Raw genomic sequence first — 16,418 nt, 5'->3', positions numbered from 1 at the left:
AAATTTCAGTTCTGCAATATATCAGGATTTCTCTCTATGTACATGGTTTAAAGAGCTAAAGTCTTTCAGAAACACTCACAAATATTAAAGACCATTTCAAATCAAAGAATCAAGCATTACCATATTGTGGACTGCAACAGCAAGTGATTTGTGGGCTGTGAGTACGTTCAATATGCAGGTACTAGTATGTGTATGTACTAGATATTCAACAATAAAGGACTTGGTGTGTGGTATGATTTAACAGACTGACAGACAGACAGACAGACAATCATAGAGAGAGAGGTAATCAGTGAGGGTTTATGACTTAGTGCAAGACCCATTCAGCAGAAGATTCAAAACAGCACACATTAAACACAGGGTTCATGGGCGAGGATACATAAAAGGGAGACAATAGCACAAGAGAGAAGGGAAGAAGGGGGGTTGGCAGAGAAAGACAGACTGAGCTGAAGACATCAAGGCCAACAGCACACGAACCCTTTCCTGACAGTTTCAACTGGCACCCTCCTCTCCGCAGGGGTCACACGGAGACTGGAGGAGGGGGGACAGGTAATATGTAAGCGAGGAAGATGAAACGCCAGTGGAGTAATACGACAGAGACCAGGGAATAGTTGGGCTTTGATGGAGGTGATTACCCTGTTGCTGTGTGTGGTACATCATCATAGAGGTGGCAGCAGAGTGAATTCATGTCATTAATACATGCATGCCTGTTGGCTCACTCTTCTCCTGTCTCAAGTGCGTGCGGGCGTTTGGAGATTTAGTTTGAAGGAACACACACACACACACACACACATCGTCACAGGTAGCCATTACTATGGTGATACATTTCCATTTTAATTGGCTGCTTATGATGCATGATGGGAAACAAATAAATATAAAAACCCCTCAGAGTTGGTTCCATTTGACATTTCCCAACATAGCACTGCTGAAGAAGCAGTTCAGCCCTATACTGCAGAAGTTTAAAAAAGCTCGAGAAAGAGGAGAAGAGAGTCAAAGCAAAGCTAAAATAGAGGGGAGAGAGAGAGAGCGAGAGAGAGAGAGAGAGAGAGAGAGCGAGAGAGAGAGAGAGAGAGAGAGAGAGAGACAGAGACATACAGCAGGGACTACAAGTAAGGTAGACAGACATCGAGCAGCAAAACGTCACTAGATAATGGCGACTGAACACAGGAACTGCAAAACCAGCGTTTAATGCGCTTATCGGGAGCACACGCAGGCTGCGATGAAAAAAAGCAAAAGCAATCTGTTTCTCTCCCTCTGTTCCTCCATCCCTCCCTCCCTTTCAAACTCACTTATTTTCCCCTCTCTCTCTGGCAGCCAGTCACTCAGTACCGGCAACTCCAGCTGCCAGGAGGGGCTGACTGAGGATCACGAGTGTGAAAATAACACGAGATGCTTAATCTTTTTTCTTTGAGATGTATACCTCCGCGTGGAGGTAAACATGGCTCTGCTGGGGTCACCCGTTAGCCTAGCTGATGGCATACATACCTACAAACTGCAAGAGGCTGCCACAGTCAACAAAAGAAAAACACAAAACTAAAAAACAAGCAAAAGGGCTTTAATTGAAGCAGGCATTTAACACAAATGCTTTGTCAGGGTTAAGCGTGATGCTATGATACAAGGATATAACTGACAAAAAAAAATCAAACTTTTAAATTAAAATACAGCTAATCTTCATGTTCAGAGAAGTGCTCTGTTTGCTAAAACTTTAGATGAAGTTTTGTTTCAGATGTTCTGCATCGACTGAAGTGAGTCTTCAATGAAAGACCGGAAAGGGAGCTCTTTGATCGAGACCTATCCATTTGAGGTTGCAAGACCATCAGCCACTAGAGAAATGTCTGGTCATACATTTACCAGTACAAAAATTTGTATTCACAGATGAAGACCATTCACACATTTCTGACAAAAATACTTACAAAGTTAAAAACATTTTTTTTTTAAACAGTTTAATGTGAACGTGAACAAATCTTACTCTGGGACACACCGGAAGGAAATTAGGCAGGAGGCAAGTGAACTAAATTGCTAACTACAACAAAAACACAAGGATACATAAGTGCTGGTCTTATCTGCACCTGGATCTCCTATCTCTGAGCCTTTGCATCCTTGATAACTTTTTAAACCTGGTCTATGGTGGAGCCTCATATGCAATATCAGGGCTGTAGCAATACTCCATGGCACCCGTAGTCCAACCTTAACTTTGTTTAATTTCTTTACACCAAGCATTTACATATCAGACTGAGCCAGAGAGAGTGTGTGTGTGTGTGTGTGTGTTGTCTACAGATGTTTATAACTCAGGGGAATTGACTGTTACTCAGTTTCAAACTAGTTTCTAACGAGAGGAGTGATAAAAAAGGACACTGGACACGTTGCACTTGGGTCAAAAGCAGGTTTGAACCCAGCAAAGAGTAGCTGGAGAAGTAGAGTTAACCAAAAGTAATCAGAGGAAGTGATCTGAGCGAGCGAAGGAGCAACAAAAACGGAGAGAGAAGGCAGAGGGAGGAAATTAGAGAGGCAGATGGAGGGAGCGATGACCTCCACCACAGGAGCCAGGTGAGCTTCCTCATCAAGAGCAGCGGGCACTCTTTCTCTCACCGGAGAAGAGGATTAACCTCTGACCTCTATCCTCCATCCCCATCGCCCCTCACCAACCCACCACCTCTGCCGACACATTAATCCCATAGCCAATGGCGTGGCAGGATCCCTGCATTCCCCTTCTGCTGCTGCAGCTCTTAAACAGATGACTTTAACGTAGCGTTGCGCTAGCACTGGTGCTTAGAGGAAGGACTCCTGTGAAGGAGTAATGACAGACAGGGGGGAAACACAGGAGAAGGGGAGGGGGGGGGGGGGTGGTGTTGAGGGTGGTGAGCGTAGGCTGGTGCTGCTCAATTACATTAGTCAATCTGTGGTCTGCGGGGAGCGCTTTGTTGTGACGGCAGCAGCAGGGACGGTGTCAGTTAACTGCACTGGGCAATGCCTGGGATGCTCTGTGACAATGACACACTGACAGCCACAACCAGCAAGGGTAAGAGCTTGCTCACTACACACACACACACACACACACACACACACACACACACACACACACACAAATATAGAAAACATATAAACATGAAAAACTTTGGAAACCCAAAGGGGCCCCATCACAGGATCCAAGATGCAGGAGCCAGGGAGTGCTGCTCTGGAGGGAGGTCACCCATCAGAGAGGGTTTTGATGGAGCATCCCTGTCCTCCCCCCACTCAGATCTGCCACGCTACGCTTACTGCAGGCCCCCTGGTTGTAATCACCATTTTATATGAACTTTAATTAATTGCCTGGGCCCTCTGAGACTTTTAAATCTCCTTCCTGCAAAAGTTGGTCAAGGGCAGCACTCTCTCGCTCACACACACACACGCACACACACGCACACGCACACACACACACACACGCCCACACACACACACATAAAGATAAGGGATGAAAAGGAGTACGAAACACCTACATGCTTCATGATATGCACAGATCTATCAGAATGACATATTTGGAAGAAGACCCCCCCCCCAACCCCTCCAGACTCTTCCAATGAAGATCAAAGATATAAAGTACAGCCCTGTTGCATTAGGGGGGATTTGCCTTCATGATTCTACTTCTTCCCTAAGCTATTCTCAATATACTCTCTCACCAAATGAGGCAAAATCAGGTAAAAGGACGTGTAATGATGAAGGGCTTCAGATGTCCATGCTATTTGAAATGGGTTCTGGGAAATGATATTTTAGAGAGGCAGACGTCTATTACCAAAGCCATCTCCTCCTCGTATAAAAAAATGTTTGTTTCTTGCATTGTCTGTCGTGGGATTGTGTGTTGTGTAATAGGGTCAAAGTGACTATTTTGTATTGGGGTCCCAGTGAAATGCGTAATGGGGGTCAGACTCACAATGGCGCAACACCTGAGCACAATGTGACACATTGGCGGCGCCGCCCGACCCAACTGAATGCACTCAGACTCAAGGGCCCGCACGCCTCTGCACATGCGCTGCCAGACGCAGCAACATCAGGTGTGTGCTCTCCTACTGAACATGGCATACATACATACAATGCTTGTGGTTGTCTTTCAGCAAGTGCTTTCATACCCTTTTGAAGCAAGTACACAGTAGTGCTATACTATTGATTATCACAGTTTGGTTTATATAATGGTCAGGCAGTCACAACTGTACGTTATTGATTATCACAGTTTGGTTTATAATGGTCAGGCAGTCACAACTGTACGTTATTGATTATCATAGTTTAATTTATAATGGTCAGGCAGTCACAACTGTACGCTATTGATTATCACAGTTTGGTTTATATAATGGCCAGGCAGTCACAACTGTACGCTATTGATTATCACAGTTTGGCTTCTAATGGTCAGGTAGTCACAACTGTACGCTATTGATTATCACAGTTTGGTTTATAATGGTCAGGCAGTCACAACTGTACGCTACTTTTGCTAATGCACTCACACTCTAGAGAGAACAAGCTTCAGATCCCAGGGGGTGCAGATGTAGACAAAATGCATCTTTTTCCTGTCCCTTACCCCACCATGCATACAACTAAATAAATAATGAACTAAAAGTTTCAATAATGAAATCTAAATTTCTTCACAAGTCCAAAAAAAATACTCTATGAACTGTGAATCTTTGAAGTTGTTATTACTGAAAATGTGTTAAAAATAAAACTTGAGGGTGGAAAACATTCTCATTCTCTATTTTATCGAAGGTGGAGGGCGACTTAAGCTCAGACTTTGCACTAATAACAAGGTAACCATGGAAACAAAGGGCAGGGGTAACATTCAAGGTGTAATGAGAGCAAGTCCTTTGTGTGTGTGTGTGTGTGTGTGTGTGTGTGTGTGTGTGTGTGTTGTGTGTGGTGTGTGTGTCTGAAAAAAAGTCTCTGTGTGTATGTGTGTGTGGGTGTATCATTGCTAACTTACCAACACTCATCAGAGGGCCGTAATCTTTATCATTTGTTGTTCCGTGCAGTGTCTCACACACCAGTGCACACTGTGAAAGAAAAGAGAGAGAAAAAAAAAGAGAGAGAGAATTAAAATGTAAAAAAATGAATGCATAAGGACTGCTTTGCAATTACTCTCTCCCAAAATCATACAGCGTCTCCAACTCCGTGTTCTTTGAATTGTAGCTGACTCTGCCACCAGCAGGGAACACCTGCCGGGAGAGATGATGTCACAACCTGCCAGCGAGTAGATTTCATGTGGAATTTTAACTGCAGTGACAAAAGCCCCCTCATGCCACCCTGCCATATTCTAACAACAAACAAACAAACAAGGCCTAATTATGTCTCTTGTGTTGCGGCATTATGTCCTGAATGGCCTTTTAAAGAGCAGAAGAAGTCAAAATAATTGCACAGCATTATGGTGGCACAGTGTAGAGGCGAGAGTGGTAAACCAGTTGCGACGGAGGTACTGTTTTGGGTTTCTGTGAAGGCCAAGTGTGCACCAATCACACCCAGGAAGAATCTATCTACTGCACCTGTCCATCTCTCTTCATCTGTCATCCTGTTCATCTATATCCAATATTTACATCGCCTTATTTTTATCCCTTTGCCTTCTATTCCTGCTCTTGTTTCCTATCTCTCATTTTCCATCATTTATTATTGTCTGCCACCCACAGTTTAGCTCTTCTTTCCTCTATCTGCCTCTTCTTCCTCTCTGACTAGAACAAGTGAGTGGTGACACGTCGATCACCCGGACCTGCATTTCCCGCGACCCATAACCCGTCTGAGAGCAGCAGCCCGAGGAAGGGACTGGAACTGGAGCCTTCACAACACATTAGCTGTCCCTAGGTCAGTTTCTAAAAGCAGCTAGGTGGACAGCCTTCACATTGCATTAGTTCACTATTACCGATCTCAGTTCAGCTTAGAGAGAGGGTTATATGTGCAGGTTCCGTGGGGGAGAGATTTGTGTCCTGTCAGTCTAAGGCAGTGAGCTTGAGTCAGAATTTCAAGCAGATGTGAGATACGTTTGATCATCTCCTGCTCTCTTCAGCCTGATTCAGAAATTCTGACTCGGAGAGAAAGCAGGGTAAATCCGACATTGGTTTGTCATTTCTGGTAAAAGAGGGAGGTGTAGCAGAGTCACAGTAATCCCTACTCTCAAAGCCAGACAAGCGGGGCTGACCCCAGTTCACGTTCAGTAAGATCAAATCAACACTGGGACCCCTCTGGTGCGTATCAGATCGACTAATTCACCGCTCTCAGGGTTGGATTTAGCCCCAGCGAGGATGGCGCTCTGCGCCGAGGAGCCGAGGAGAGCCGGGGCGGCGGGCGGCACCGTGCTGAGATGCCTGTGAGCCTGGGCTTGGGCTGAGCCTGGCTGAGCCTCTTTGTGCTGGCTCAGCGGTGTCAGCGTCAGCTGCTCAACGAGACGCGACGCCGAGCGTGACACGCAGATCGTCAGGGAGACGCAGCCCGATTCCCTGTGATGCGATGTGATGGAGCTCGCCGGGCCCCCCCAGCTTGCATACTCCCGTATATGCAGGCACGCACGCGCACAGTTACATATGCATTTGCACACTGAGACGCACACAACACACATATGGTCTTTGCATACATACGTGAAGGCACACCTGTATACATGAATACACACACAGACACAATTTGAGAAAAAGATGCTTAAGCATACAGCCATGTCACAAGTTACACCTAAATAGGTGAGCTGGAGACACATTACGTTTTTATAGAGGCAGTTGGGAGAGTATCTGAGAGAGACTGAAACGAGAGACAGAAAGACGATCCCCAACCTGACCTAGTGGTATCTGATGTCACATCTACCTGTCTGTATGTCTAAAAGAAGCCAGTGGCAGTAGCAGAGAGGAAGAGGTACATACGACTCTGTTTTTGGCGTTGAGGCAGCCCATTCTGAGGAGCTGAGTGCAGTGGCGGGCCCGGGCTGGGAGGAGAGGAGGGAGCGCTGAGCTGCTCTCCTCCGGCACACATCTGTCGTCAGTCATCCCTCGTTCACTGGAGAAACGGCCCCCTGACGTTCGCCTGCTTTCACTCTCCTCGGCAGGTGCGGCGGCCCAGTCTACTCGAGATCAGCACGTCGCGGAGTGTAACACACGTACACAACACCCATGAAGGGGTCCTCCTGTTGCAGATGGCAGGCTGGATGAGGTGATGACACAAACGGGCTTGGAGGTCTTCCTCTTCTTTTTCCTCCTCCTCTTATGAAGTTAATGCACTCCGAGAGCAATCCAGATTATTGCAGAGCAAAAACCCAGAACAGCCCCTTCAACATCTCCACCACCGGTGATACAACTCCGCTTAATACTCATAGCACTCACAGACACATAATCACACATGCACACACATTGACCACACGCCTGCTGTCTCCATGGGCTTTGGGGAAGTGGATGAATCTCATTGGGCCTTTCGAGCGCTGACAGGCTAATCCCTCCAGCATTAGTGCGAGCGAGAGCAGCTGGGGGAGTACACAGTGCACACTGACAGACGTAATTGAATCTGTGGAGGAAGGGTGGCATTACCCTGGCAGCCCACTAGGGGGCAGGAGGGGAAGAGAAGGAGGAGGGAGAAAGAGAGATGGAATAGAAAGAGGAGGGAGGGCCGACAGAAAGAGAGATTAGGAAAGAGAGCGCATGTGTCAAAGATGAGGGGATAGAGTGAACGGGTTATGGAGAATGCATTCTACCTTCTGGCCCTGAATATCGGCCGCAATGTGGTCCACTTCTCCGTCCTCAATCTCTCCCATCTTCATCTGGCTGACCACTACTGTACCAGCTGCTGCCAAGTCATCTGACGACCTGAATGGAGGGAGAGAAAGCCGAAGGTAAATGACCTATGGTGAATAACAAGGAGCATAAGATGAGAAACGATAAGCATCCAGAGGTAACTGACTACAGCACAGACAGAAAGGTAAGGTGAAGGAGAAAGGGAAGAAAAAAGGCAAAAAGAGTGAGAAAAACAGAAAGAGATAAAGGATAGGAGAGAATGATTGGCTGAGTTAGAGATTCAGCAAGGTTTTACTGCTTCAATGACAGTGAGATAGCACAGACATATTTGCCGAGAGCAGATAGGCAGAGTTTTCATATTAGCGCTCCCATCCTTCCGCTAATCATCGCTGGTGATGGGAAATCCATGACACAGAGGCAAGCCGCCTCAAATGAAGAAAAATGATCCCTGTGCATCAAGCAAACACCGCCCCAATTACTGTGACTGATCTGCTTTAAATTGTATCTGTCCCCTCTGGAATGGGATAATTATGGGGTGTGGTGCTGAAGTCTGAATGTGTTTGTGGACTCACAGCTGAGAAGAGCACCACAGGAAGGGAGAGGAGAGAAGAAAAGAAAGAAAGAAAGAAAGAAAGAAAGAAAGGTGGAGTGGAGGCCTTCGTCCTCGCGTCCTGTCTGTCTTCCATATCTCTTGCCTGTCCTGACACTCTCAGACAGCCCCCGAGAAACAGTCTGATGGATTCAAACCCTGACATCAGATACCTCCAACATCCTTCACTCGGACACAAGGAACAATACTGCATCCTACTCATGCACTTGGCGACCCCCACCCTTCCTACCTGTAGTGAGCTCCACCACCATAAAGCCTCCTGACTCTCAGTGAATCCCCCCTCCCCCCGATGGGCTTCCATCAGAAGCCAGGTCAATCGGTGGTATGCATCATATTTTATAGCCTATGTACAGCAAGGTAATAGGACACCGGTTTGCCACACATCACGTCCACTTCACAGCAATGCAATGGCACACCATTCACACCCCCTAGCCATTTAATCTCATGGAAACGCCTGCCGTGAGAGATTTGCTGTCTGCATAAAGTAATTGATACATGTCTTTGAGAGTAAAGTGGGTATAAAGGGGAGTAGTTGCATACTGAAGTGTGTGGTGGGTAGGACATCAGAAAAAGAAAAGCTTCTGCTGTCTTTTTACTTGTATCAAGGCTGTCCTTCAGCAAAGGGCATTCATCACAAAGACCTCTACTCCACTTATCTTACTGGGATTTACATTTCTGTGTTAGCATTCATGTGTGCTTGCCAGGATGTATGTGTAAGTAGGTTGTGGTGTGTGTGTGTGTGTGTGTGTGTGTGTGTGTGTGTGTGTGTGTGTGTGTGTGTGTGAATGGGTGTCTGTGTGTGAGTGTGAATGTTTCAGGCTGATTAACATTAGCCCCGGCACAGGTTCAACGGCAGCAAATCAAGCCCAGAGCAGGACTCAGCATTGCAGGAGGATTGCAGGGGAATCTGTCAGTTGGGCTTGTGATTGACCTCAAATTAACTTTGAAGCTGCTGTGGAGTATCCTGGGGCTCCCACTCTCCTCCCTGCGGCAGCTGGCACGACTGGGACTCCAGCAGATTGCCCACCCAAACACGTAGCCCTGACAAATCTAATTGGCCTGGGTCCCTTTATGACAACAGCTAATCAGAGAGCTTTGAGTTTTACATAATGCAAGATACCATCACAGTTATGAAGCGAATTTTTTTGTTTGATTTTGTTGGACAAATTTGTGATGCACCTTACACATTAATTCTATCGTGTTAAATACTTTACGGGCAATGCTCCTCCTCAGTGAAATGAGGGTGCCTTACCTCCTTAGCCTGTCCGTGTTGTGTTTTTGCCTGAGTGGAATTGAATGCTGTCAAAGGGCAGTTGTGTCCAAAATGGCCCTTGCCTTGACATGTTGTGGACTCATTCGGTAAACACTGGCCTCAGATCATTTGTCTTTGAGACAGCTTGCCATTCTTTCTCCCCGCAGCTTGCTGGGTTTGTGCCACATCCTGAGCCAAGCGGTGTGAGAAAAATCACCCAGGCAGTTATTAGAGGACCTCAAGCGAGGCCACAAGTCATGAGGTTGTTCTTGCAGTGAATGGCAGTGTGTAATCTTATAACAGTGAAAAAAATGCAGGAAAAAACATCAAACCCGCTGCTGGGAGGCAGAGAGAGTGCAAGTGACATAAGAACAGTACATCTGAAAGGTTTGACTTGCAGGATAAATCTTCTAGCAAATCTTTGCTGACCATAGTCCTGGCTTGTGAGCTCAATATGTCCACTGACGAAAAAGTTGCTCTGTCGAGCAAAATTAGACCTAGGTGAAGCATCCGCTTACTAAAGTTAGCCTTACAGTCAAACTCATCAACAGGAAATCACCGTTGCTCAGCATCATGCTCACCTCTGAGTATATTAAAGAAGTGCACAATAATTTGCTACATTAAACAAGTTCTTGACCTCCACTCGAAAATGACAAATAATGGAGCCTGGAGCAAACAGCTCGCAGTAGAGACAGAATGCAAGTGATTGATCAAATTGAAGCCAGATCTAATTTATGGCAAGGAGTGCCAAGCTCACAAGTGGCAGACTGATTCATCACTCTGCAACTACAGCACAGCAGGAGGGCAAATGAGAGGTGACTATCTACACCTATTATAACTTCAGTTTATCAATTAAATGCTGAGTCACTTCGACAACTGCCAGCTGCTCAGAGGGTCCTCTGGGGGGAGAGCTGAGGTGGGCCATTTCCAGCGTGGGACTTGAATCACTCCTAAATCACTTAAACACATCACACTGCTTGGCTAACCTAATAACGGCATGAAGCATATGGTGCTAGTGCAATATATGTGTCATTGAAGTAGGTCAGTCAATTTCACCGAAGCTTAAATACTGCCATTTTATGCGAGGTGTAAGAAGTGTGACAGCCAACAAGGAAATTAGGAGTAGGACTTTAGTGTATATTGGAAGAAAAACATTAACAGCAAAAAGACATAAACGTTGGTGAGACACATGGATAGACTGTTAACCCTTAGGGGACTAAGGCCTGTTAGACTATTTTTGGTTGTCTGACATGCCTTGATGTTTTTGTATATTTCCTCTAACTAAAAAACATTGATGCACAAGAGGCATATAGAAGATAAAATTATTCTGGGGGTGTTCTTTTTATGATTCTAGGACAAAAACTTGCGGTGCTTTAAAGGCATATTGACAACAAGATAAAAAATCTTGGTGGTTTAACGTGATTAAATCACTTTGGTGCAGGTGCAGTAGGCCTGTACAAGATACAAGAAGGTCTTAATAGATAGATAGAAATAGATAGAAAAGCCTTTATTGTCATTGTATTTATACAACGAAATTTTGAGTGCTTCTCCTGTTGGTGTGACGAGGGACAACATATAACACAACAACAACATATAACATAACAATACTACAACTATCCAAAAACAGTAGGAACAGCCCCCCAAAAAATATATATATATACATTAAGAGTAGAACAAAGTGCGGTGGCATAGACCAAAGTACTTAATGGTCTTCTGGCTTTGTTTCATACCAGTTCCACATGAGAGAGATGCCTCAAACACTCTTGGCAGGAAGTTCATATATGCCACCAAAGCTCACACAGGAAATAGCAAAGTCAAGTATGAAAACAAAGGAGACCAGAAGAGAGATGGCAGGCATGTCTTCAGCTTGATCAGCAAGTCAGAAGCACGAGTCCATCATCCTGCCCCCGCGGCTACTGAGGAAGAACAAATAGGGTTTTTGAGCCTGAGAGGTGCACAAGGGAAATGTTCAACACCAAACGTCAAACAGATTGAGTGCAGGTAGAGTGCCCATTTTAAATGTCCATAGGAGAACTGGTGCCTACATCCAAGGGTAAAAATACACTGCAGAGAGAAAAACCTTGGACGGAGGGAGAGAGAGAAAAAGAGAGGGTGTTCTTTATTCATCAACGGAAGGAGAGCAGCAACTCTTCAGGGCGTCCTGAATGTTCTGCAACGACACAGCCGGGCCAATTGCAAGCTTATGCCAGGAAGCTATAAGACCTCATCAGTGATGGAAGCTCTGAGCCCAATAACGCCTTGGCTGCCTCTGACTGGTGACCTATATAAGGGCTGGACAGGGCTAAATTTAGCACCGTCTCATTGAGGACAGATGTTACAATGCAGCTGTAATCACAGGAATAGGGTCCGCAGTCAGGGAGACGCAAGCTCTTACCAGAAATGAACAAGCACCCCCCCCCCCCCCCACCCCTTTTCCAAACTCTTTCTCTCTCTCTCTACCCCTCATTCATTCCATCTCTTTCTTTGTGCGTGATTCGGCAATAATTTAATTTCGCAGGCAGGGCTCAATCAATGTGACAACACTGCCAGCTTTGTTCTGAGCGAGAGTCGGAATCACCAGGAGACAAGTCAAGCAGATGGAGGCTTTGGACGGCTTCCAGTCGCAGCAGGGACTACTAACTGAGTGCCGTCTACTAACTCTTATGAAGACAAGCAGAGGCAGGGGAGGAGTGGGCTTGGAAAGAAGAAAAGAGAGAGAGAGAGAGAGAGAGAGAGAGAGAGAGAGAGAGGAAGCTGGAGGTAGAGTGGGGGACTAAATTTAGTCTTGCATGTTAAATTAATGACCTACAAGCTTACACACAGACAAGCGGTGTAACGTTAACTTGTCTTTAACCACAGTCCATTATCCATCATTAGAATGGTAAGAGAGGGGGCTGACAGATGCATTTTGAGCTTTTGAAAGGTCATTCGTCAGGCGTTCTTCTGCGATCCCAGGACCCTGTCAAGGGCTATCTTCATCTCTTTTGTTTTCCACACAGTGGCGCAGACTACTGTTGCGTGTTGTCTCTGTGATGGAGCGGAGTCCCGAGCGACTCAAGCTGACTAAATAATCAATAGCCCTAATTAGGCTGCCCGGCGGTGGGCTCCCTGGGCTCCTACACTGAAAGCTGCTTTCAGGGATGCAACACTGGCTGGTGACGCAAATCACTGGGGAGGAAACTTGCTGGAAACTCACAATTGCAGTCATACACACATACATGCACACACACACACACACACACACACACAGACACACACACACAAACATGTAAGTAATGCATATACTAACACATGCATACATGTACAACATGTATTTATCTTAGGGATGCACGATAATATCGGCACGACATCGGTATCTGCAGATAAAAGCTTCAAAACGTAATTATCGGCATCTGCAGATATGAACATTTCTGCCGATGTACCTGGCCGATAAAGTGACGTTCAAATTATGCGCACGCGAAGCAAATGTTTTGGTTACTATGAGCGCCAACAACGTAATTCAACACGTCGGCTGTGTGGCAGTACTTCATAGTATCAGAGGATGTTGACATGCTATTTGTCAGGAAACTTTTCAGGAGATGGAAGAGGAGACGACAGCTTGGCCGTAACGTAGGTTGCATGCATAGATGCAGACCACCCGCGTGAAACGCTTTGCAACATTACCTGTCGCACGCTAATAGAAGTTCATAAGTTGCTAGTTAGCTAGACAACACTAGCTGGTTAGCTTGCATGCTACGTGACACCAGCGAAGTTGATGATCTCATTTGACGGGATGTGAAACGTTATGTCACGAGCCCACGCTATCTGTACATGGCTTACTTTTGCATATATGGAATTTATATAGCTAACTTGGTAATAACCTTACATAGATTAGTCTAGGAATCCTAGAAGGGATGTTATTAAACTGTAAGTCAGTTAACCAACGTTAGCTTGCCAAGTTAGCCTAGTTGCATTTCCAGAGTGTAGTTGTTCAAGTTGGTATTGTTCAAGTATGAAAATTGTGACGTGAAAATATAAATAAATTGGCCATATTTGAAATCATTTCAATAGTTTCATGAGTGAATGTCTATTTCTAAAATGATACAAATCAAGTTTTTAATGTCCCGTATCTACAGCAATACCATATCATAATAACAGATTCATTCTAGTACAAGAGAGACTTTTCAACAATTAAAAAACAGAGGTGTATATATCGGTATGGCATCGGCAATCGGCCAAAATGAGCTTGTAAATATCGGCATATCGGATACCGGCTAGAATTCAATATCGTGCGTCCCTAATTTATCTCTAGACATGCAGGCATACATGTACACACACACACACACACACACACACACCCATTCTGCAACCGCCTTCAGTTCATTCTTTAGCTTTCTCTCTGTTCCTATTCAACAGTGGGGCTTGGTGGTCCTCACTAGCAAATTGCTTTTCAGGAGAGAGGGCTGGGACAATGAAGCCTAGCACCGGCCTTAATGTGCTCTCTCATTACCTCAAGGAGAGAGAGAGAGAGCAAGGGAGGGAGAGAAAAACGAGAAACAGAGAAAAAAGAGAGAGAGAGAGAGAGAGAGAGAGATGGATTCATTTGGCAGGCGGCATTTGAAAACCAAATGTGGATCGATGGCAATGGAATGAGCTTGTTTCTGTGTGTGACCAGGCACCCAGACACTGACCTCCAGCCCATACTAACAATCACTCAGGCTGGGTAGAGAGCACCAGAGAGGGACACTCCAGCCACCATGCCCCCCAATCAGGCAGCCATTTTAAATACACCTTTTAAAATAATAGCATTTACATCTACACAACAATTCAGCTTTCGTTGGTCAAGACCATAATGAACAAAATATAGACACCATACTATATGACAGATTTATTGAATAAACGACATGTGACAACACCACTGGCAGGGTCTCGTCTTAACTGAATTGTCCATGTCCTGCTCAACCAACCTCCATGTCCTGCTCAAACACACCTCAACCTGCATTTATCTGGAGACAAAAAACTTGGTAAACTGAGGAGCAAGACTTTGGAGACTTCTTAAAACAAACCAAGCCAGCCTGTATTTAAAAAGCCCTTGCATACAACTTGGAAAATTAAATGTGAATAACAGCAATGCTAACTGTGCATTCATACTGCAAGAGTTAGGCAACTGAACTATGTTTGTTTGACTCTACCTTATTTACCTCAACTGAAGTATGTTTGTTTGCCTCTACGTTATTTACCTCAACTGAACTATTTTTGTTTGCCTCTACGTAATTTACCTCAACTGAACTATGTTAGTTTGCCTTTACGTGATTTACCTTAACTGAACTATGTTTGTTTGCCTCTACGTAATTTATCTCAACTGAACTATGTTTGTTTGACTCTACGCTGGAATAACTGCGGCAGGAGCCTATAATTTCATTCCTCTTCATGGTAGTGGACTGCTAGTAAATCAGCCGATGACATCTCCTTTAACAAGCTAATTTTCTTAATCCAGGTTAGGCTAAATTTACGCATTAAAAAGCTAAATTCCCACACAACATAGGTGTCTCCAGACACATGTAACATATACGTTTGGCTCTGTGAAATTTAACCTCCATTTACTGGAACATTATGGCAACAGTATTTGACTTAAGATAAACACTTTAATTTGCTTATTCCATGTGACAGTGTCTTTTCCGTGAGTAATCAAAGGCAGTGATATGTCCTCCATCCTTTATCAAGCTAAAACGCAAACCACAACACACCGTTCAGGTACCTCAGGTGTGTGTGTGTGTGTGTGTGTGTGTGCGTGTGTGCGCGTGTGTATGTGTGCTTGCGTGTGTGTGTGTGTTTGTGCGTGTGTGCGTGCGTGTGTGTTTGTGCAAGTAAGATGTTGAGACTAAAGCGTATGCCTTAAAGCCCATAAGCTTGTCAAGTTCAAGCAGCCATGCCAATACACAAGCAAGGACGTGTTTCTAATATTTACCCGCATATGATGAAACTCCAAAGCAACCTTCTTCTTCTTCTCTGCGAATGCCTGGTGGACACCAGTGAGAAACACTGACGGCACATCAACACACCTTAAAGCCTCTTGTTTACCACTGTCCATTACCGACCTTCACGAGTACCAGCTGCTATCGGTTTCACTCGTTGAGCTTTTCAATAGCGATGCTGCCCATCAAAGCTGCCCCATCTGCTGTTGAGTGACAAGTGCAAGGCTTACACATGTGTGCTGTGGTCATGCAGCATCTTAAGCATGAAGGAAGGCAGCCCGGGAGAGGCAGATGAATGGGAGAGGGGGATGCTACGAGAAGCGCAGTTGAGCGCAGCGCTAAAAGTACCCCGGAGGAGTTTTCTATGAGCGTTACGCGACCCTCAAAAGGCGGTGGAGGGGGGGCTTTACAGCAGCAGCCCACAGGAGAGGAGGGCTCCGCAGCTACACGTCTAAAACAGAGCCATGAATATTTTACACTGCGCTAATCAAGCATTCACAGGCCCCCCGTGTGTGTGTGTGTGTGTGTGTGTGTGTGTGTGTGTGTGTGTGTGTGTGTGTGTGTGTGTGTGCCTGAAAGTATCAGGGAGGATAAGAAAAAAGAAAAGAATAAAATGGAGACAGAACAAGAGTTTGAGTGCATTTCTGACAAAGAGAGAGCAAGCTTCAAAGAGAGATTGCGTGTGCGTGTGTGTCTGCTTTGTTTTTGCACATATGGCAGTAAGAGAACAGAAAACAAAGATAATACAATTTGAGTGTGTGAGAAAAGGAGAGCAACAGAGGGAAATATTGTGTGTGTGTATGTGTGTGTGTGTGTGTGTGTGTGTGTGTGTGTGTGTGTGTGTGTGTGTGTGTGTGTGATCATGTGTGGCAGGAAACGGAAGTGTTAGT

General features: G+C 45.3%; 1 protein-coding gene across 3 annotated transcripts in view; it reads right to left on the bottom strand.

Moving 5' to 3' along the window:
- The window catches only part of inpp4b (inositol polyphosphate-4-phosphatase type II B), a 67,676-nt gene extending 51,830 nt beyond the window's left edge, over positions 1 to 15,846 (bottom strand). Inside the window, exons 1-3 of one of the 3 annotated variants that reach the window (XM_031559494.2) lie at positions 15,522 to 15,846; positions 7,673 to 7,784; positions 4,940 to 5,009 (exon numbers count right to left, since the gene is read on the bottom strand). In XM_031559494.2, the coding sequence (XP_031415354.1) occupies positions 4,940 to 5,009; positions 7,673 to 7,784; positions 15,522 to 15,607 (268 nt within the window). In that variant the 5' untranslated portion in view covers positions 15,608 to 15,846. Of the gene's footprint in view, positions 1 to 4,939; positions 5,010 to 6,851; positions 7,082 to 7,672; positions 7,785 to 15,521 lie in introns of those variants that run through there. The other 2 variants (XM_031559495.2, XM_031559496.2) reach the window with 2 other exon arrangements.
- Between the last annotated feature and the right edge of the window lie 572 nt (positions 15,847 to 16,418).

Source organism: Clupea harengus, chromosome 22 (assembly GCF_900700415.2).
Source record: "Clupea harengus chromosome 22, Ch_v2.0.2, whole genome shotgun sequence".
NCBI classification, from domain to species: domain Eukaryota; kingdom Metazoa; phylum Chordata; class Actinopteri; order Clupeiformes; family Clupeidae; genus Clupea; species Clupea harengus.
The sequence above is the reverse complement of the archived record's forward strand: the minus strand, read 5'-3'. Positions and strand labels throughout refer to the sequence as shown.